This window comes from Narcine bancroftii, chromosome 4, assembly GCF_036971445.1.
Source record: "Narcine bancroftii isolate sNarBan1 chromosome 4, sNarBan1.hap1, whole genome shotgun sequence".
Taxonomy (NCBI): domain Eukaryota; kingdom Metazoa; phylum Chordata; class Chondrichthyes; order Torpediniformes; family Narcinidae; genus Narcine; species Narcine bancroftii.
The window spans coordinates 286,186,040-286,210,384 of NC_091472.1; the positions used below are offsets into that span (position 1 = coordinate 286,186,040).

Consider the following 24,345-nt stretch of genomic DNA (forward strand, 5'->3'; position numbering starts at 1 on the left):
GACCACGGCACTGGACCTCATCTTCGAGTCCATTCATCTGTTGCTTTCCAAAACTCCACAACATGTCCAATGAATACCTACTTGTGAAGTTTCTATAGACATTCTTCAAAGTTTTTTGCAAAGGCACTCGGAACCTGGGCTGTCTGGCTTGAACCAAGCTCTGGCATTTTAAATGAGATCTGTTTTGAAGTGTGACCTAACTAAAAACCCCACAATTTATCTTCCAAAAACATATCTATACATAATATAAAATATAAGATAATCTGTCACACTTTGGTCAAAGCAGCTGTTTGAATAAAGTTGTGTTGCCCAAGATGAAGAGTTGGTTGATGCTGCTTGCTGTTTCAGTGACTCTCTTAAAGTATCTCCTTATTTCTTCTTAATAATATACCAATAACAAGATAAAGACTCTTACTAAGTATATTAGTAAAGCTTTATCTGTAAACTTGGGGGGGGGGGGGGAAAGAGGTGTTAATTACTTATAATGTTATTGTTCATCTTTTGCGCAGTTCCATGGAGGGGAAGAACCTGTAGATGCAATGACAATAAAATATTTTCAAAGAATGTGACCGAAAATCAAGTAAAATGCTTCAAGGTTTGTATATTCACGGAAGTAAATTTTGTTCAGTTTAAGTATCGTATTTTTGTCTTTCAAACCCGTTTATTCTTAATGCAGGTGTATTCGTTAGGCATTGTAAAAGTGAGTCTCAAGCAACTGGAAAACTCGCTTATCCAGCATCTACCAATCCCCATAAGTGCCAGATACTAGACCACATAAGGGAGTGAATGCTCTGTGGACTGTAGCAGTGATGTGAGTTGTGCAAGGGAAATTCACTCCAGTTTATTTAAAAATATGAAAATTTTAAGTGTATTTTTCTTTTGTCTTTTTACATTATAACCAAAATGCTTGATATCTGTAAGGATGTTAGTTTAGAAGGACAGACATCTGGAAATATACAAGATCAATTGGCTCTTTTAAAAATATAGCAAATGGGGAACAGATCTTGCCCGCTGTCAATGAAGCTGATGGAAAAATAATTATCTCATGGAAAATTAGAACACATTTGATTCTCAACATTAATCAGTTTACAGATGAGGATTTTTGGCTCACCGCCTAAAATGACATCTTTTGCTCATCTAAATCCTGCCAGCCTTCTGCAATATCTAACATTCTTAAAAACCCATTATGTACATACATGCATGATATCACACGAGATCATCCTGTCAAAACAACAGCAAGGCTCAATCATAACAGCAGCCATTTATCTGAGGTGCTCAAGGGGCTGCCAGCACCTGTGAACCATTTATGATAAAAGGCCCTCAAGAGGTAAGTCTTGTAATTGTTGAAGAGCCAGAATCGTGGCATAATGCAGCCTGGAAACTGGTCCTTTGGCCCACTGAGTCTGCACCTACCGTCCACCACTCATTTACACTGATCCAGAGCTGACCCATTTCTGAGCAGAAACTGGATCACGTGAAGGAAGCCCATGTGGTCGCAGAGTGGGCAGGGCAGGATCAAATTCCTGTTCACTGGAGCTCCAATGCAGCAGCTCCACTTGTGTTGGAGCCATAGGCAGAAGAGGATTTCTAAAAATGTTTCAGTAAGGTACTAAAACTATTAAATTTTGGATACTTGTGAATTTATATTCATACAGCTATGATAAAGTAAAATGTAGGTTAAGGAAATATCCAATGGAGATATTTCCTTAACCTGGCGTTTAATACGATCATACCCGAGAGGCTGGCAGAGAAACTGTTCTCGTTGGGACTCGATACCCCTCTCTGTAACTGGATTCTGGACTTCCCAATGTTAAGACTACAGTCTGTCCAGGTTGGCAGCAGTTCTTCAAGCACAACCATGCGGAGCACTGGCGCACCTCAGGATGGTGTGTTCAGTCTGCTCCTATTCATGCTACTGACCCATGACTGCAACACTGGGTGGCAAGGTTAGTGTTACTGTTAGTGCAAAGCTGTTACAGCATCAGCGATTGGGACTGCAGTTCAAATCCCATGCTGTTTGCACATACTCCCCAGGGATTTCCCTGGGGGCTCTGGTTTCCTTGCATACATGGTAGGTCACTCGGTGTAATTGGCTGGCGTGGGCTCGTGGGCCGAAAGGGCCTGTTACTACGCTGTATGTCTAAATTTATAAAAGATCAATGATAATTGTAATACTTAAATTAATTCTTACTGACAATAACTACTTTCCCCACTTTTTAGCTGCTGCCCAGAGGGACACTAACCCCTTTTGTTCACTCACTGCTCCTTGCATTTACATCACCAAAGATCTGTAGATCAGCAAGTGCCTCTGACAGTCAATTTCTATAAAGAACAGTCACATTCACATACAGCCAAATGTTAGCAGCCAATGTGTGCCCAGGTTAGTGGGAGCTGTCATATTGCTGTCAGCCCATGCAGGGTCAGGAGAGGTAGGCTCTCATTGTGTTGTTCCCATCACTCAATCATCGTGTTTATTTGTACAATTTTTACTTGGGAGGTGCAGCTCCTTGGCTGGGTTGTTCTAATATCATGATACCTCAAGATGTCACTAATGAGCTAACATATTTAATTATAGTGCAATACACAAAAGTGCTGGAGAAAGACATCATCTATAGGAAGTAAAGGATAACTAATGTATGAGCAAAAAAAAGCAGCCAAGGGCCTGAATAGAAAAGGGTGGGGAGAAGAAAGGAGGAAGAAAGGGGCAGAGGGAGGAGTACAAGCCAACATGTAAGAAGGTGAATATAGATGGGAGGGTGGTAGAGAAAAAAGCAGGGAGGTGATGGGGGGAGGGGATACCTCTGAGTGGAGAGGGAAGAGAAGAGGGTGGGGAGCTGGAGGATAGGAGACAGAGGCAAATACTGGGGAAGGGTTAAATGGAATCTGGTGAAGTCAGTGTTAATGACGTCTGCTCTTGGAGAGTGCCCAGGCGGAATATTAGGTGCTGTTCCTCCAATTTGCGGGTGGCCTCGGTTTGGCAGTTCACAAGGCCACGAAGAGACAAGTCGATGTGGGAATAGTGTGTGGAATTAAAATGGTTGGCCACGGAGAGGTCCCTATTAATGCAGTAGACAGAGCAAAGGTATAATTATAGTTTAGGCACAAATAAGTTCACAATGAACTAGAGCCCAGCTGGATTCAATAAATAAAGAACCAAATTGCATGTGATAAGATTGGTATGTACCAAAATAATATTTCATTATAATAATACTTGCATTTAAAATAATATTACTTAGCACGTAAAATGCAAATTTACTACTGTTAATTCAATTTGAAGATATTATCAAATATTTGCCTGCCAAAGGACAGGAAGTATACACTACATGTGAACCATATGAACAATACACATTTTTTTCTGGAGTCCAGCTTTCCTGTGAAATACACCCTTTAATTCTATTCTATATTACGCTTACATTGTCGATCAACTGCTCAATGCTACATGCAACGTATGCACAATAGCTTTTACATTTCCCCACCAGACAGAAAATTGATTATAGCTGTTCAGATCCACTATATATCTTGCATAGGTTTTCATGGAAATGATTCCACGCACAGCCTGATGCAGCCACACAGAGGTGGTCATCAGGATGAATGCCACACTGGGTACAATCTTGCCCCATTTTACAGTGGCTTGTACATGGCATTTCTTCTGACCCTGTCCATGGTACAGCACAATAACAGGCCCTTCAGCCCACAACATCTGTGCAGACCATGATGTAAATATAACTAATTCCATCTGCTTATACAACACTGAGACACTCAAAATCATGGATCCAAAGAGGTATAACCAATTTCCTGTCTGCAACCAAGTTTAGCCAGAAATGGCAAGTGGATGATGGCGTGTATCCACCTAAGATCCCTACCAATAAACAAGCCAATTTGATTCAAGCGGATGATGGTTGAAAGCACTGGATAGCACTTATTGTTGCTGGGTCTAACTCTCTCCTCAACATCATTGTAGACATCAATTACCAGAAGACCTACAACAGATTGAGCACCGCTCTTTCAAGTGCAATTTGACGTGGACAATGAATACTGGTCTTACCATAATGTCCATATATTGAAAAATCAATAAGCCAAAATGTGTCCATGGGCCATTGAATCTCTTGCATTAAACAATAAAACAAACTTTATTGTCATTGGGAATACAGTGGCAATTCTCTGGAGGAGACGAAAAGGAGGAAGCCATATTTAGGAATGTTTAGGAAGAACTCTGAGCTATAGACTTACATTCTTTTCCTCCTCTTCTGATGCCAGTTCTGATGAAGAGGTTTTTTTCCAAAACTTTATTAACCAAAAACCATTCCACACTTTATATTTGTAGTTTCAATCTATTTAAGGTATTTACAAAATTTGCTCTAAACTTTTATGTAATGTCTGTCATCTCGTATCGAGCAAGTTATTTACAGTACAGCAAAAACTGTTCAGAAACTTTTTACTTTGTGTCAGTCATCCCATCAATGTACATTTCATGTTTAACATTGTTGCCTTAATACTCAGTCACCACCCCTGTGGCGCCTTGTTGTTACTACCCCCTCTGGTTGGTTTAAAAAGCTTGCCCTCAGTGTCAGCTCCTAAGAGCCTGGTAATGGGGGGACTCCTTCCCCAGTGCGCCCTTGTGTTGGTTGCACCAAGCCTCAGTGCATCCCTCAGCATGTCATCCTGCCGCCTGGAATGTCCCAGGCGGCAGCATTTCCGGACCAACATCTCAGGGTGCTGAAAGACCAAAAGGTTTGGGGTCAACCAAAGGGTGTCCTTTACCAAGTTGATGGTCTTCCAGCAGTTCTGGATGTAGGACTCAGAATGTGTCCCCGGAAACAGTCCATAAATCAGGGAGACTTCTGTTAAGCTGTCGCTGGGGATGAAACGTGACAGAGCCCCTGCATTCTTCTCCACACCCTCCTTGCAAATCTGCATTCAGCAAAAAGGTGGGCAACAGTCTCTACCCCACCACAGCTGTCCCAAGGATGGCATGTGTTGAGAGTGGTGTTCCGGTCATACAGGAAGGATCTCACTGGGAGGGCTCCTCTCACCACCAGCCAGGCCAAGACCTGGTGCTTGTTAGGGAGCCCTGGCGATGAGGCATTCTGCCAGTTAACCTGGATGGTCTGCTCAGGGAACCATCTCACTGGATCCATTCCATTTTCCTCCCTCAGTTTCTGCAGGTCGTCCCATGCTGACCACTTTCTAATGGCCCCGTGGTCAAAGGTGTTGTCCTGGAAGAACTTTTCCACAAAAGATAGGTTGTGTGGCACAGTCCAGCAAGCTGGGGCGTTCTGTGGCAATTAGGCCAGGCCTATCCTTTGCAACACTCAGGACAAGAAGAACCTCAGCACATAGCGGCACTTCATGCTCTTGTACCTTGGTTCCATGCACAGCCTGATGCAGCCACACAGAGGTGGTCATCAGGATGAGTGCCACACTGGGTACAATCTTGCCCCCACTTTATAGTGGCTTGTACATGGCGCTTCTTCTGACCCTGTCCATTTTGGAGCCCCAAATGAATCGGAACACTGCTCTGGTGACAACCATATGTGAACCACACTATGGTGTGGGGTATGGGCCACACCTTCACCACTTACAGCAAGCAGCACCAAAAACACCTCATATCTGATCACTAGGTTTTTCCCAGTTACCAAGAGGGAGCGCAGCAACCACAGTACCAATTTTTGGTGGACCTTAGCAATCTGCTCTGACCAATTTTTACTGCACACTTCATCCCCTCCAGACTAGATTCCCAGCACCTTCAGGTAGTCAGTCGTGATTGTGAAGAGAATGGTGGACCGGTTGGGCCAGTTACCAAAGAGCATTGCCTCACTCTTGTTTTGGTTGAATCTGGTGTCTGATGCAGACTCAATTGCCCACTTTTGCTGGTCAGTCTCCAGACCGATTGTGTATCTGAACAGAAGACCATGATGCCATTCATGTTCAAGGAGGCCTTGACCTTGGCACATCCACTGGATGGCCACATCACTCTTCTTATGCCCTACTCCTTCCTGGTGTCTTTGGCAAAGGGCTCTATACAACTCCCAAATAAGATTTGAGATAGAGGGCAGCTTTGCCTAACTCCAGACTTAATGGGGAAGTTATCAGTCTCCCACATGTTGATTTGGACTGCACTACAAATGTCTGTGTAGAGCAGTTTAATCCAATTCAGAATTCCCACCCTAAAGCCTATTTTGGAAAGTACCTCCACCGTGTGCATGTGTGAAACCTGGTCAAAACCCTTCTCCTAGTCCAGGCTGACCAGGCAGAAATTCATCCTGCACATAGGCAATGGTATCCAAGCAGCAGAAGGCTATCAAAGATCTTCCTGCCCAGAACAGTGCAGGTCTGGTCAGGGTGGATCACCTGTCCACTGAGTCACACTTGACTCAGTTGGTGATGGCCTTGGACAGGGTTTTGTGGTTCACATTTAGCTGAGAAATAGCTCTTCAATTCCTGATATCCTCTTCCTCCCCCTTTTTGCAGGTGAGGGTGATGATGTCCTTCTTCATGGAGTCTGACATGCTTCCTGCCAGGAGCTTGGAGATGTGCACTTCCAGCAGGTCCTGGCCCATCTAGTTCCACACAGCCATGTACAATTCAGCTGGTAGGCCATCGCCTCCAGGAGTCTTAAAGGAACTGATGGAGTCTGTCAACTCCTTTATAGTAATTGGCTGATCCAGAAAATCCCTCATGCTGTCATCTAAGACCTCCATGACAGAGGACAGGTGGTTTTGGGAGGTCAATGCCAATCTTCTGAACTGCCCATCTGTGAGGACGTGACTGAGCCATCCTCTTCCTTCAGACTCCCTCTGTAAACCTTTTTGAAGCATAAACGTGAGTATGTCTCGTCCTGCTCCACTATTTGGACTCTGGGGATTGGAAGATGATCTGGGAGGATTCTGAGGTGAATAGCATGGCTTGCTGGTTCTTCACCTCTCGGAGTTCCTCCCTCACACCCACCCTTCTTGACTGCAGAAGGAGGAGGTTTTGTAAGTCAGTCTGGAGTTGGCTCAGCTCCCTCTCTCTCTGCCCTGCCTCTGAATACCATTGAAGACAAAGATCCTCAATGACCTCCTTGGTTGCTTCCCACCAGGTCACTGAGAGTCAAAGCAGGGTCTCATGGATCTCCAACTGGCGTATTACTTCTTTAGCTCCTCTATATTCTCTGGGGTCAGCAACTTCACGTTCAGCTTCCACGCCCCCCTGCCTTCTGGTCCTCCTGCAGGTGACAGGAGGTGCGAAGGAGGCAGTGGTCAGAGAAGAATACCTGCGTGGCGTCAGTGGTTCTGACTGTGACACCCTTCAACACAAAGACTAATTCTATCCAGGAATGGCTCGAGCTGTCTGATCTTGACCAGGTGGGCTGTAGCTGTGCTCCACCTGCGGGGTTGCTGAAGGCATCACAGAGCTGTGCATCCTTTATCATCTCCATCAGGAGTTTGGAGGAACTGTCTAGTCTGCTGTCAGCACTGCCGGATCATCCAGCCTCATCCGTGATGCAGTTGTAGTCCGCGGCCAGGACAACTGGTGTGGATGTCGCTAACAATGATGGGAGCTGCTGGAAAATGGCCAGCCTCTTGCCCTGTTTGGGTGGAAGGTACACATTGATCAGTCCACCACAAGGAGACGCCCCCAACTATCTCCTTCACCTCTGTGATTGTGAAGTTGTCTCCCTGCAGTTAAATCCCCAGCCCAGATGCGCAGCAATCATTCCCCCCAACCACACCGACTACCTGTGGGGCCACCATCGCGACCACCTCCAATCGTTTTGGAAGTGTGGCAGCCCACACTCTTGTAAATACATGCCATCAATTTTAATTTTATTCAAGTACTGCAAAACATTTACATGTCGTGTAGTTCACTTAACACTACACACGCTAAGAGTACCAAGTGTAATGTCCATTTTGGTTCTTTGGAGTCCACAGTCTGCAATTTATTTTTCTACAGTTAGTGTTCATCAGTCTGAACCCAAATGCCCACGGTTTGGGTGAACGTCAGTACCAACCTTGGGCTCAGGAACAAAGTGTGCCCCTCCTTTTCTGGGACCGGAGTCTCCTCGGGGCCCCGCTGGTGGTGTCACTGGGGTGGGGGGGTGGGGGGGGAGGGATCCTGGCCATGCTCCTGCTCCTCCATTTCTTGGGTCAATGTTCTCCCATGGCTAGGGGGCCATGGCATCTGTGCTGTTTCCGGTCTGTTGGAGCTGGGGTGGTGGTGGGGGGGGGGGGGGGGAGAATGGCTACCTCTACTCTGCTTCCCAGTCTCCTGGAGCTTAGGAGAGGGGAGATGCCTTCCACTGCTCCCAGATTCCCAAGACAGGGGACCGTCAGCCTTTGCCTTGCTCACAGTCTCTTGGGCCTGGGGGTCGCTGCCTGGTTGTAGTCCGCCTTCTTCCTTTTTTTCCACACTCCCTCCTTCCCCTTCCTTTGTCAGTGTCCATCGTTCACGCCGGCTTCCTCCTCCAATGCCGAGGAGCTGCTGGCTTGGCTTGCACCTTTACCCTTTTCTGTCCCTGGGTTGTTGTTGCTCATGCCTGTTTCCTTCTTGATGGCTTCTGCTCCTTTTTCCTGTTGCCCACCATCTGCCATTCCCCCTCCATGGCTTTCACTTCCATTGCATTTCCCCCTCCTCTGCTGGGGCCTCCACACTTATGGCTAGGGTCTGGTGGTTTGTTGTTCCTGGGGTCTCATCTCCTCCTCTGTTCCTAGTCTCTGGCACCATAGTCTCTGAGACTCTGTGAGCCTTGTTTCTTGTTGCGATTTTGTGGGTGATGACTTTGTTGGGGGGTGGATTTGGCCCCTTGCTCCCTTGCTGCTTGAGTGAAAGTGACAACCCATTTTGGGTAGGCCTTGTAGAGGTGGCCTGCCTCACCGCACAGGTTACAGCACTTGCTCTCTTCACCGTCCTTGGTCTGGTGAGCATCTTTTTGCAGGTTTTACAGATGACCACACTGCATTGGGCCACCACATGTCTGCAAACTGTGGGCTGTCTGGAATAGACCAGATACCCACTGTTCCTTCCAAAGGCAAACATGGGTGGGGTGGGGGAAGGAAAGTGTGGATTATGGCCCCTTGGCCAACTTCCTTCAGCTTTATTTGGTACTTGCTGGTCCAAATTCCAAGTGTATCCTTGACATCCACACAGGTCCCTGTCCCCTCGACATAACACGCAAGGAAGGTAAGGATATCTACAGTTGGCACATGCAGGTTAAACATGTGTACTGTTATAACCTGCTCCTCTATGTCGGAAGGGTGAAGAGCGCCTGCACTCTGTACAGCAAGAGTGGAGATATGTTCCCCTTCTCCTGGCACTCTGTCATCCTGACAAGGCAATGAAAGTCACATCAAAATGACTGCTGTCCACGCCATCCTGGAGGCAATCAATGTCTTTTGCTTCGAACTTGAGGCACTCCATCAAGACCTTGCACATGAAGAGGTCCTAGGAGAATGGTGACCCCTCGCTAAGGTCCTTTACTGTCACCCTGACAGTGTTGTGGATCCTGAGTGCTGACTGAGGAAGGGTTTCCTGCAGCAGCCATCTTTGTTGAACTAGAGGAGGTGGACATACAGCTGGATAGGGTGTAAGACTGGCTCTCCAATCTGCATGGATCCAATCCACCCTCGTGTCAGTAGGCCGGTTCACTCCAGATGAATTCATCCTCTCAGATGTCCTCCTCCGCCGCCGCTGCCGTCGTTCTTGCCGCTGCCGCCTTCATCACTGCTGGTATAGCTCTCACTTCTCACAGATCAAGTTGGTCTATACTATACTTGATCTGGGGCACCAACGCAGTTTCTCCTTTTGCACGTGCTACTTGATCTGCTGAATATTTGTTTTTATTCCAGAAACAATCCAGTGACTTACACCAAAATTCTGATAGCATGGAAGGGGTCATTGCCAGCAGCATCATGGTATCTGTGTTTTTTTTGGTGGGGGGGCTATCCACAGGAAGCCCCTATCCTGTGTAAATAATGAGGCCGGCTTTTTGCTGACGAAAAGCAGCTGGTAACTGAACCAATCAGTACAGTTTAATACTATAAATAAACCTCAATGTTGGTTTTTAGGGCATATTCAGTAGTACTGGTAGAATCTGTTTGATTGCCATTAGATCAACTGTGGTTCTGCTTTAGAAGCATTTTTAAAATTTTTAAAAACATTTTCACACTATGAACCAGATTAACCAAAATACACACAAACATTTCCCTCTTGAATATACACAGTTTCATTTTCTCCCCTTTTCCCCCTCCCTTCCCTCCCTCCTTCCCAACCTCCTCCCTACCCACTAAACGTTCAACATGAACAATACAATAAACCCATTAAACAATGTCATCACACAATGAAAATAAACAAGAAAATTGTGTCATCTACTTTTATACACTGGGGTCAGTTCATTTCATCTTCTCATTCTGTCATTTTAGGGGGTGGAGGTCCGTGGTAGGCCCTCTCTGTTGTGTGACATGTATGGTTCCCAAATTTGTTTGAATACTGTGACATTAATTTTTTTAATTATATGTATTTTTTCCAATGGAATACATTTATTCAATTCTATGTACCATTGCTGTACTCTCAGGCTCTCTTCTGATTTCCAGGTTGACATTATACATTTTTATGCTACAGCTAAGGCTATCATAATAAATCTTTTTTGTGCTTCATCCAAATTGAGGCCTAGTTCTTTACTTCTTATATTACTTAGAAGAAAGACCTCTGGATTTTTTGGTATATTGTTCACCAGTACTGCACCATCTGCTCAACATGTGGAAGAAGATTCACGTAGAAAGGAAAAAAACAAATTACCAACTACCAAAATTAATATTGATGCAAAATCAACTAATCCCTTTCACAATAGATGACCTTTACTTTAGGGAATGGGAGAGAAAAGGGATCAAAAGAATAGAAAATTGTTTTTTGGCAAATAATTTATTATCTTTTGAACAAATGAAGTACAAATATGGAATAACTCATGCTACAATGTTTGCATACCACCAACTGAAAATCTACTTGAAGGATAAAATTGGGAAGCAGGCTGAGATTACCAGAAGGAAGCAGCCTTGAATATGTGATTACAGACACAATGATAATTAAAAGATTTATAACAAACATGTACATCAAGCTGCAAGAGAAAGAGAACGATGAAATAAGCTGTAAACCCAAACAAAAGTGGGAACAAGATCTAAACATAAAGATAAAAAATGAAAAATGGGAAAAGCTTTGCTCTGGAACTATGAGAAGTACAATAAACACAAGGTTACGCATGATACAGTATAATTGCTTACACAGGTTATATATCATGCCCCAAAAGTTAAATAAATGGGATCCATCAGTATCAGATAGATGTTTTCACTGTAAGAAGGAATCGGGAACAACAGTACATGCAATTTGGGCATGTGAGAAAGTGGAAAAGTTTTGGGAAGATCTAAATCGTGTATTAAATAAAATCACAAAAAGCTTTAGAAGCATGTTCAACAGAGTAGGACATATTTATAGATATACCTGTATTCAAAACTAATCTGAGTTTATTGAGAGTTGAAATATGATATCATAGGAAAACCAAAGTGGTGAACAGCATGAAAATATACTAATACCGCCATTTGATTCTCAAAAACCATGAGAGATGCCAGACCTTTAATTACGGTTGGATAAAGACAATTTGGGATGAAGGACTGATGTCCATAGATGAATGGAGACACACTGGGATCTGCAACAAAATAGTATCTTTTTCTCCATCTGATGTTGCTCAACCTCCTCCAGCAGATTGTGTTTTGCTTCAGAGTAGAATATTGTTCTTGTTTGGGATTTGTACTTGTATAGCAGTAAAAACCCCTGGTATCTGGCACCTATGGCAATTGGTAAATGCTGGATAAATGCATTTTCCGTTTGCTTGAGATTGCTTGTTGTGTGGATTGGCGAACTATCAGCAAGATGCGCCTAATTTAAACCTGTATTTTTTTTTACCTATTTATTTTCCATTATTATTTTGCCAGTTGCTTGAATTCCTGAGACCAGTTTTACTGTATTAATTTTTCAAAAAAAAATAGCATTTTCTAAACTGACGTTAATCTTACCTCCAATGACCTCACACCGAGATGCCATCTCCCACAATACCAAGGCCATTGAGTATATATCCATCTGTTTAAACGCCTCAAGATCTTCCAGGTTAACACGAGATTCGAGAACTTCGGGAGCCATGTATCTGGCAGTGCCAACCTATTCAATATCATAATCATTGATCATTGAATGTCATAATATCAGTAATCACAATAAATTTCAAATAAAAATCAAATATTTTGGCTTCAGTAACAATTTCCAGAATGGTGGTTAAACATCATTTTTTCCTTGAAGGATCATTATTTTCTCGATCTTTGTTTCTTTGCATCGCAAGATTTTTTTGTTTTGCGGAGGATCCTGAAGATAACAGCCATAAAGCGTAGAAACGAACCCTTTGACATGATATCCATGCCAACCATCAAGGACCTATGTAAACTAATCTTATTTATCTTTATGTTTAGATCTTGTTCCCACTTTTGTTTGGGTTTGTATTGTGTTGGTCATCCAAGTGCTCATCTAGAAATTCATTAGATGTCGTCAGAGAACCTGACTCCATTCAGGCAGTGCATCTTGGATTCCAAGTAACCACTGAATGAAAAGTTACCCTGAAAAGGTTTTCCCCGATCCCCTTGAACCCAATGATCCTTTACCCTCTGTCTATGCCTTGTAGCTTTAGATAACTCTGTGAGGGAAAAAAAAAAATCACTTTCCAACCACTCTAACTATGCCCTTTGTAATTTTGGAAACCTCTTTCAGCTCTCCCCATAGTCTCTACTGCTCCATACTGAAATGCTTCATACCAAGTCACAATTTGAATTTAAAATCTGATTACATAGTGCCTTCAACGAGATTACACTGTGTAAAACAATAATTATGACTCTTCAGCTGAAAAATTGAAGAAAACGATAATTGAGAAAAAGTAATGAGAGGAGGCAATTGATATAAATAATACAGTTCATTATGCAAATGTTCTGTGGTCTTAAATTGTGGATAATGGAAGTTTGTACTTGATTAATTCTTTGAGCATGAATAAATATCCGTATTTCAAAGAAATACTTTGAACTTTAAACTTTACTGTAAAACTTCATTTAATAAAAATAGTATGGACTGAATTGAAAACTGGGGATAAAATGACAGTATATCAAGTTATCCATACCAGGATTCAAGGTGCAATGGTTCACAACCTTTTTCTTTCCACACATGTACCACTTTATGTAATCCCTATGCCATTGGTGCTCTGTGATTAGTAAGGGATTGCTTAAGATGGTATATGAGTGGGAAGGGAAGGTTGAGAATTACTGCTCTCGACCCAATTGTTACTGAAATATTTTGCCCATTTCCTTTGGAGTTATAAAACTGTGCATGTAACAAATCAATTTGGTACGATTAAAAACAGTAGTTTTCAAACATTTTCTTTTCATCCACATACCACCTTAAGCAATCCCTTACTAATCACAGAGCACCTATGGCATAGGGAATATTCAAAGTGGGATGTGAGTGGAAAGAAAAAGGTTGAGAATCACTAATTTAAGGGGCGAGGAGTTGAACAACAGACAATGGTAATTATTGATATGTTGGCTGTTAACGTTATATCATTGCTTACAAAGGAAAAAAATAACCAGGTAATTTCAAGACAGTTAAATGTATTTGGTGGTGGGGAAATGATTGGAATCCTTTCTGAGGGATAGTATCAGAGTTGGCATCAAAACAAGTCTCATCGGGTGGGGGGAATTAGGGTATTCGCGGAGGGGAGAGAATACAAACTGCCATTTGAAAACTCAATCAGCGGGGGGAGGTGATACTAATGCAATAACTCATTTTGGGGGCCTTGGCCCGCGAATGCCCCCTCCCCTGCCCCATCATGCCGAGCTGAGCCTGGATAGTATAAAGTTCCAGTTTAATAATCGTAAATGAATAGGGACAATCAGTGTAGGGAGGTTATTTCAGACTAACCTGACTGAAATTTTTGAGGAATTAACAAGGTTCGGTAATGGAGGAAATGTTACAAAGGATCTAAAGCAGTGGTTTTCACACTGCTCCCCCTAAATTCACATGCCACCCTAAGCATTCCCATGCCATAACTCCTCTGTGATTAGTAAGGGATTGCTTAAGGTGGTATGTAAGTGAGAAGGAAAAGTTTGAAAACCACTGTTTTAATCGTACCTAATTGACTCGTGATGTGCATGGTTTCATCACTCCAAAGGAAATGGGCCAATGACAATTTTTCTCAAGCAAAATATTTCAGTAACAATTGAGTCTAGAGCAGTGGTTCTCATTCTTCCCTTCCCACTCACATACCACCTCAAGCAATCCCTTACTAATCACAGAGCACCAATGACATAGGGATCTGTTAAGGTGGAATGTGAGTTTAGTGGGGCAGTTTGAAAACCACTGATCTAAAGGATCATGCAAATTGGATCCAAAATTGGCTCTGAATACAAAGCATAAAAATAGACAACAGGTGATATTATGATGAGAATGTTGTTGCCTATGCAGCTCCATGGGGCTGAGCACTTGGCCTAAGTACCGTTGGGTGGCATGATCTCGCGGGCCAAAAGGGCCTATTACTGTGGTGTACGTCTAAAAGGGGCATGACCTTCAAGGTTGGAAGCCAAGTGTTAGAAGGTGCAATTAGTTTGGGTTCAGCAGACAGTTACATGATGAACAGAATAGACTCTTCCGTGTTATAAACTTTCTATAATTGAATGGGTTGGATGAAGAAAGTCAGGAGGAGTATTTTTTGCAATGCCAGCTTGCACCCATTACATTGGGTGTCCTGTTTCTGTGCTACAAATGCAATATGTTGTGTGGTATTATTTCTAAAGGCAAGACCTAAAGCAAGGTAGAAAACCTGCTAAATCAATAGTACTGACTCACATTAAGCATCTTCATTATGAATTATAGTAGGGCATGAAAACATTTTGATGAACTGAGCTGCTGCTCTAGATGAAGAAATGTCCCCTCCTTTTCAGGCAGTTAAGAGATGTGTAATAAGAACCAGCTTGCCATAAATGTCATCCAGGCCTGCATCTCAAGAATAAATTTAAACCCAAATTCTTGTGAATCTAAAGTCAGTCTGTGACAAAAGGCTTCTATGGGGGAAAAGGCTCTAAAAATAGGCAGTGATTGTGAATTCATATCTCAACAATGACCACTGGTGTATAACTAAAGTGAAAAGGAGAGGAAACATTCCTAAGCCCTTAATTGGAAAAAGGCCAAGTTCAAGAAGTTAAGCAGGGAATTATCCCAGAAAACATGAAACAGAAAACTAGTAGATGAAATTCAGGAAAAACAAAATAATGATTTTCAGACATTATAGTTATCCATATAACAATAATTATAACAGATAAAGTAGTCTTAGATAACAAGGGAATGGAAAGATAAAAATTTGAAAAGCAGACAATGTATTTAGAACTAAAAGAGCGTCAATCCAGCAGAACAATACCTGGAATGAGAATAAAGATCAATTTAATTAAACAAAAATTATCGGGTTCTCATTCCCCAATTTTAATTATGTACTAACTTACTTTTATTGACAATGGCATCCCTATTCCCAAACTCCCATTTCTCAGGTTCCAACATTGTACATTCTTTGTTTCATTATCAGTGTTCATGTCTTTGGAAGTTCTTTCTCTACAGCTCTCTTTTTCTCCGTCTTCCTTTCTCTTTAAGGCTTTCCTATACAGTTATCTTTACAATGGAGCAATTTGTCACCCCTCCTAATATTTCATTCTTTGGTTTGGTCCATTTAAGCAAAAAATTCCACTCTAAAGGGCCTTGTGGAATTTTTCTACATTAATGGAATTAAATAATTTCAACTTCATTGTAAATAAAGAATAGAGCTGAATAGAATAAATAAAATCTCATGAATAATATAGGAATAGCAGAGATCTAGTTCCTACTTCCTTTCTCTCTCCACCTAGCCTCGACTCCTCCCCCCTCCACCTATCATCTCCCACCCTCACCCCTCCCCCTTTTTTCCAAATTAGGACATTTCCTTTAATTCCACATATTTACTTCTTTAAGCACGAGTGAACTTTGGGAAATCTCTACTCTCGTAACCTTCTCCTGTCATTTTATTGTTTTCTGCAAACAAAAATGGTTTCTCACATTGGAACAGTCATCCTACTTGTTTGTCCGCAAAAGTTTTTCAATTGATCTTTATTCAACTAAAATAGAAATTGAAGCATTTGAAGGATGATCTCTTTAATTTATGAGAAATGTATTTCATGCAACAGTTTTAATCATTTCTTTTAGACATTGTTACAGAGTTCTGTGTTGTGTATTGGCTTATGTGTTGTGTGGTTTTATGTTAAAAAGTGACAGTTCGCCTTAGAGAGCCAAGGTGAAGGTGGACTGCTGAGAGAGTGGGAGACAGACTGAGCATGTGCAAATAATGATCTAAAAATTTCTGGACTTGGATGATAAACCACCACTGGGGATGCTGTGGAGTGGAAGAAGGCCCAGAGCATGAATCATGGTCTGAAGGACAGTTTAGAATGTTGGGATTTCAAAAAGGATGAACATTCCGAAGGCAGCCAGAAGGATCCGGGCCAAGCCATTGTTCCTCTCTCTGCAAGCAACACAAGTCAACTTCAAATTTTGTGCTATCTCTCTCTCTCAAAGATCTTTTTGCTTCAGCTTACCAAACAAACTGAATTTTGTTTATGACCTTTGCTTCAGTTGAGATCAAAGTTTTGTGAGTCTTGTGTGTTTTGTGTTTGTTTTGTGTCTAAGTTTTTCTGTGGGCTGGTTGGAAACATAACTTAGACTTTAATTACATTGTTATATTTTGGCTGGGGAATTTATTAGTTTTACATTGTTGTAGAAATTTGCATAGTAACCAGAGGGTGTTGTTATAAAAGGGGGGGGGGGAATTTTTTGAATTAAAGTTTGAAGGTGAATTTTTTGTTAATAAAGTAATTGTTCATCTTTACCCCTGTGTGATATGCCTTCTTTGTGGTTGCTGGTTTGATCTTGTAACAACATGTAGCACAGTAATAGGCCCTTTTGGCCTACAAGCCCATGCTGCCCAATTACACCCAATTGACCTACAACCCCTTTACGTTTTGAATGGTGGGAGGAAACCAAAGCACCCAGAGGAAACCCATGCGGACGCAGGGAAAACTTACAAGTTCCTTACAGACAGTGCTGGATTCGAACCCCAGTCCCTGGCACTGTAAGAGTGTTGTGTTTACCATGCCAATCTATTGTTGTAAACAAAATTAAAACATTGAAGGAAACAGGGGGAAAACAAATGTCAATGCCCCAATCATGACCCACAGAACAATTACTGCTCATAAACCGACAACCTTGGCCCCACTAGTCTGTGCTGAACCATTTTTTTCTTAGTCCCACTGACTGCCTCATACCTCTCCCATCCATGTACCTGTCCAAATTCTTCTTAAATGTTAAAATTGAGCCCGCATTTACCACTTCAGCTAGAAGCTCATTCCACATTCCCACCACTCTCCATGAGTTGTTCCCCCTTATGTTTCCCCCCAATCTTCTCCCCTTTCAGCCTTAACCCTTGTCCTCTGGTTTGTATCTCACCAACCCTCAGTGGAAAAAGCCTATCTACATTTAGTCTGTCTATCCCCCTCATAATTTTAAATACCTCTAGTAAATTTCCCCTCATTCTTCTATGATCCAGGGAATAAAGTCTTATCCCATTTAACCTTTCCCTGTAACTCAGTTCCTGAAGTCTGGGCAACAACCTGGTAAATCTTCTCTGCACTCTTTCCATCTCACTGATACATTTCCTGTAGTTTGTTGACCAAAGCTGCACATAATACTTCAAATTTGGCCTCACCAATGTCTTATACAACTTTACAATAACATCCCAGCTCCTATACTCAATACTTTGATTTATGAAAGCAAACATGCCAAAAGCTCTCTTTACAACCCTATCCATGTGTGAAACCACTTTCAGGGAATTGTGTATCTATATTCCCAAGTCCCTCTGTTCTACCGCACTCCTCAGTGCCCTACCATTTACTGTACCATTTACTATTCTCTCTTGGTTTGTCTTTCCAAAATGCAACACCTCACACTTGTCTGCACTAAACTCCATCTGCTATTTTTCAGTCCATTTTACTACCTAGTCCATATCCCTCTGCAAGCTTTGAAAACCTTCATTATCCACAACACCTCTAATCTTTGTGTCATCTGCAAACTTGCTGATTCATTTACCACATTATCATCTATATCATTGATATAGATTACAAAAACCAATGGTCCAGTACCAATCCCTGAGGTGTCACAGGCCTCCAATCTAAGAGCAATCTTCTATCACTACTCCAGGCTTCTCCCATCCAGCCATTATCAAATCCCATTCACTACTTCACCAATGAATACCCAGTGTCTGAACCTTCCTGACTAGCCTCCAATGTGGGACTTGTCAAAGGCCTTACTAAAGTCCACGTAGACAACATCCACAGCTTTTCCTTAGCCAACTTTTCTGATAAAGTCCTCAAACATCTTTATAATATTGGTTAAACACAACCTACCATGCACAAAGCCAAGCTGAGTATCCCTAATCAGTCCCTGGCTATTGAAATAATTGTAAATCTGATCTCTAAGAACACCTTCCAATAATTTCCCTACTTAGAATTTCCAGGGTTACTTTTGGAGCCTTTTTTAAACAATGGAATAACGTGAGCTAACCTCCAATCTGGCACCACACCCATGGCTAAGGATATTTTAAATATTAGGTCTGAGGGAATATCTTGTTAGGTCCTGGGGATTTATCCACCTTTATTTGCTTTAAGACAGCAAGCATTTCCTCCTTTTAAATCTGCACAGGTTCCATGACCTCACTACTTGTTTTACTTGCTTCCCTACCACTCTGTGCCCATTTCCTGGTTGAATACTGATGGAGAAAAAAAAAATTAAGATCTCCCCCATCTCTTTTGGCTCCATACAAAGCTGACCACTCCGATTTTCAATGGGACCAATTTTGTCCCTTGTTATACTTTTGCTCTTAATATACCTGCCAAAGGCATCCAAGGTCCCCATTTCTGAAGACTACCCACTATTGATTCTTAGATGGTATATGTACAAGGAAAATACATAAAGACAGAATCAAGATTTATTGGTTGCGCCTTCAAGAACAGAATTTTTTTAAAAAACAACTTTTTTCCACGTTTCTACATAAAAATGGCCTCTTGATTGATATAGAATGGTTGGCTTATGCGTTGTGTGGTTTTATGTTAAGAAGTGACAGTTTGCCTTAGAGAACCAAGGTGAAGGGGACTGGTGAGAGAGTGAGAGACAGACCGAGCATGTGCAAATAATGATCTAAAAATTTCTGGACTTGGATAATAAACCACCACTGGGGATGCTGTGGAGTGGAAGGAGTCCCAGAGCATAAGTCATATGAAAGTAATAGAATTGCTTTCAAGAGAGGAAGGATGATGGTCAGTAAGAATTATGACTACAGAACAATTATGGTACTAAATATACCTCAGCCCCTGAAGCACTGGAATTGCTTTTTGCCCTCCAGAACATCTGTCAATAAGCTTAACGAGGGAAATGCACAATACTCATATTTTTGGAGATTTAGTGCTGCTTTATTGTTTTGTTCAAATGTAAACTTCAAAGTCCCTACAATGCAAAACTGAAAGCATAAAGATTTTTTAAAAAAAGATACAAACTCATTGTTATGCTTTCATAAGTAACTTTTTTTCCCCCAAAAAGTACAGGAATAAAAATATATTTTAAAAGCCATTTCTGCTGCTTCATGATAATAATTATCATCTTGTTCACACCGGAACTGACATGGCATACAGTATCACTTCATCTCTTCATATGTATCATATGAGACTCACCTGGCCACTATTGGCAAAGTCATCAGCTGTCAGAGATGGGTCAAGCCTCAATGCCAGCCCAAAGTCACACAATATGCATTCCTTTTTGTTGCTAACTAGTACATTTGTGCTCTTTATGTCTCTGTGGGATATAGGAATCTTTGGGGATCCGCAAGCTGTGTAATCACTGTGGAGGTGAGCAATCCCATTAACCAGGGATCCGGTCATCACATACATCTCCCTCCAGGTCAGAATGTGATTAGTGAGGAAGTCTTGCAAATTGCCCATGCTGTGATAGGCTGTAATAAGCCAATATTGTTTTTCTACTCCTCTTCCTCTTTCCTCAGCCGTCAGAAACTGAAGCACACTCTCATGTTTGAGATCAACATCTGAAAAAATCTTTTTTTCACTTCTCCACGATGTATATTCTTCACAAGGAAAGATTTTCACTGCAACAGTTTCATATTGCCCTGAAGTGCTGTGTTTGAGCTTTGCTCTCCATACTTCTGCAAATCTACCTTTCCCAACTATGCCATCCAGTTCAATGGGTAAGAGTTCTGTATTATGGTTGATGTTGTTAGCACATGTTGCGCTGATGTCAGAATGACCATCATCAGTCTCCACGGAACACTTTCCCTCGTACTCGCCAGATTTTCTATCAACTGCCCTAGTTAGATTTCGGTGCTCTACCTCTGGCCACTCTTTGGTCACTTTTCTTTGTTGTCGAGTGCGAAACAAATAAAATGCCATTGTTACCATGAAAGCAATAAGGAGAGGTGGAAGAAGGCTCAGTATGGCTACAGGTATGACCTCATTGTTTTGTGGTATGGGATAGTCTGGAAGAAGAGAAAAATTGTAATCATTAAATAAAATACAATCACCTCGAAATTGGAGTGCCATATTTTAATGGGTAAATCATGAATCAAATTTGTTTTAGCATGTTATCTCAGTGAATTAAATTTTACTTCTGAATCCACAGAGCACCATTACATTTTGTTCTTCCCAGAGGGGACAAAATAACTCTATACAGCATACCTTCAACATTGGCATTGTTTATCTCATCATCACTCATCCCATCTAACATCCAGAGTTTATATCATTCAGATTGTTGGCTTATTAGTATTTGCTTTGGTTCTCTATTTTGTTCCTCATCTCATGATGTTGCCCACTTTCTTACAATGAGATGAAATACCATTCTGTCTTTTGACAAGAAACCCCTGGCCCAGGGGGTAAACTTTGATGGTGGATGAGTTTGCCGCTGGAGGGAAATAAAAACGTCCAGTCCACAATAAATCCAATGGACTCAGTGTGTGATATAAGTGGCCTATTTATTTACTTGTTCTTACGTGCTGTATAGTTTTCTAAATAAGTCTTCACAGAAATAGAAACTCTGTAACAAAGCAAGGCATATTGGCTAAATTAATTGGCAGACAATGCACGACAGTCCTGAATTCTGTACCTGACAAGATCATAAAGTGTTGCACGTAATTTTATTGACATCATTTCACTGAAATTTGTTTGGAGCCGAGGACAATTTTTTGGTCCGAGAATGATGGGGGCTCACTACCTGAAGGCAGGATCCAGAAGCTTTTTAAATGCAGTGAAAATTCAACACATGGTCTTGCCTATAACAAAACAAGATCAGGAAACTAATCTGTACAGCTCTTTTTGCAATGATAGGATAAGTGGCCTTGTTTTGTGTTATTAGTATATTAATACGACTTCTGGTGGACAAATGGCTGGTTGGGAAATTGAAATGGGCACTTCTGATGGCTAACACATCAGTCAGGTACAAATTGGCATCAGCAAGGCGTATCATCCTCCATGATCCAATCTGGCGTAAACGGGATTTAAAAATTCACAGTAAAGGCAGAAGAAACCCCTGTAGTAAGCAATCTAGTCAACATGAATTGAAGTGTTTTAGGAAACCAATATTAGGCTCCCTGCACAGTACATTGTGCTCAGTGAGGGTATGATGCAGTAGTTACAAGCTCTGTATACAACTGCTGTCAGGAAATGCACAGGCAGTGTTTAATAATAGAGAAAAGGGAGCAAATACTGCTTGCAATTTTTTAAAAAAAGTTAACCATCACTAATTTAGACAATATCCCAGTTGGATCGGAGCTGAAACATCTATTTATTACCCAAAAATGAGTGAAATCTGATTTTGAGGAAAACCTTCTTAGGCTCATAACAGCAATTGCACTTTGAGAAAGAACACAATTCCAGAACAAACCTCGTACAATAATCCTCAAGTACAAAACCAATGGCAGACAATGCATAGCGGTCATGAATTCTGTACCTGATACACACAATTTTATTGACATAATTAAAGGACCACCAACCATTGAAATAGTTTTATACTTATTCTCAGTTCTGTTAATTTTCAATTATTTAAAGTAGACAGTAACAAGTTATCCTGTTAAATACAGTATGTACATTGGGATTTATTTCAGTGCAATTATAAGGGCATATAGGCCACCGTGACAGAGGTGCACCAAAGAAAAGGTACAAGGACTGCCTAAAGAAATCTCTTGGTGCCTGCCACATTGACCACCGCCAGTGGGCTGATATCGCCTCAAACCGTGCATCTTGGCGCCTCACAGTTTGGCGGGCAGCAACCTCCTTTGAAGAAGACCGCAGAGCCCACCTCACTGACAAAAGGCAAAGGAGGGAGAACCCAACACCCAACCCCAACCAACCAATTTTCCCTTGCAACTGCTGCAACCGTATCTGCCTGTCCAGCATCGGACTTGTCAGCCACAAACGAGCCTGCAGCTGACGTGGACTTTTTACCCCCTCCATAAATCTTCATCCGCGAAGCCAAGCCAAAGATAAGGGCATATAGGAGAAAAATCACTTTCATTTCTTGATTTATTTTATTTTATTTGAAAAATGCATCTCATTTCTTACAGTGTTCAATATTTCAATAACGAAATACAATTTCATGTGCTCTGTGAGAATATCATTTGGATTGGGAACTCAGAAGTCACCACATGATGGTGTTCCAGCTTGTGGTTCTACCATTCATTCTTAAAGAAATAAAACAATTATTTCACAGATCAATGTTTAGAATGGTATCTCCAGTTAACAGTGGGATATGCTGTCATTTCTTCTTCGATGCAAGTTGCATTTAGAGGGCACATTATTTCGAGAGGATTGAAGCATTGAAAAGTGGAGTTCAATAAGAGCCTACATTCAATCAATCTATAAAATTGTATATGGTAAACAGTCTAAAGCAGTAGGCTGCATTTAATTTTTCTTTCCACTTTTGATAAGTAGAATGACTTTAGCCACACAAACAGTCTGAACAAATCCTGGAGAATATCAATATGCCAGAAATCAAGTTCAGGGAAAGGGTTAATAAAAAGCTTTATCATGAACGAAACATTTTGTGAGTGGACATAATTTGAAATTAATGGCATGCAGCTAGAAATGAGAGAAATCTTTGCTCTCTTTCCTTTGTGAATTCTAAACTTACTCAAAACACTTCCTTATAACAATATTTTTATATGCAAGTTGGTAGAAGGGATTGAGAGGAAGAAAATGTCAACATTTAATTGACAGTAAAGCTCTGAGCTTGTCTTTTCAATAAACTCTTGGCCTCAGTAGAATTGAGGGAGTTCTACTGCTAATGTCAATCTCACCCTGTTCCATTCAGTCAACAGCTCTCTGCCAGCTGATCCATGCGGTCTCCTGGTTAAATCACGTCTTATTTTCAAAATTACCATCCTCATTTTTTTTTAAAAACACCCCTATGATCTGACCTCTTCCTTCTTAGTATCTCCTCCAGTTTTACAACCCTCTGAGATTTCCATGTTCATCCAGTTTTAGCCTCTTGCCTACCTTTGAAGTTATTGTCATTGTCTGTGATTTTTAGTTGACAAGGCCCAAGCTCTATTGTTTCCTTTGCACATTCCTCTTAGACTTTCTCTTTTATTAGCTCTAACATTCATTTATAAGGCTCAGTCAACTTTGTTTAATAATGCTTTTGCATTAAGTCTTGGATAATTTTAATGGTGAAGTTCAAGTTGTTGTAAATGCGTATCCCTCAAAAGTGCAATATTATCCTGCATTTACACGGATACACAGCACAGTTTAATCCCTGGTAAATGACATGAAGATAGGATTACAAAATTAACAAATATATTAATCTTTCATCTGCTCATTTATCAGTTGTCTTGTAGGAATTTGTTAGTTTTCTCATTGAGAAAGGAGGCATGGAACAAGAGAAAGACAAATGCAATTTATGGAACAAAGTGGGCAGGAAAAATACTTCCTCGGAATAAAAAAAACTCACCATTTAGTTCAGCTTCGAAAATAAGTTTATCATTACATTCCTGTTCATTAGTACAGCCACAGACATACACCATCCCTTTCCCAATAGGCTGTTCTGTCATGAGGCAAACTGTTGTATTGTAAGTTGTGATTATCATGTCCTCCACTGGTAAATGGGGATAGTGACACATAGTTTGTACACTTGTAGATTCATTGTTCTTCCTCCTGTGAG

General features: G+C 41.4%; 1 protein-coding gene across 1 annotated transcript in view; it reads right to left on the minus strand.

The window, feature by feature from the left end:
* The window catches only part of tgfbr2l (transforming growth factor beta receptor-like), an 84,294-nt gene that overhangs the window by 13,140 nt on the left and 46,809 nt on the right, over positions 1-24,345 (minus strand). Inside the window, exons 3-5 of the mRNA XM_069935285.1 lie at positions 24,136-24,338; positions 19,857-20,671; positions 12,045-12,186 (exon numbers count right to left, since the gene is read on the minus strand). Coding sequence (XP_069791386.1) covers positions 12,045-12,186; positions 19,857-20,671; positions 24,136-24,338 — 1,160 coding nt within the window. The remainder of the gene's footprint in view (positions 1-12,044; positions 12,187-19,856; positions 20,672-24,135; positions 24,339-24,345) is intronic.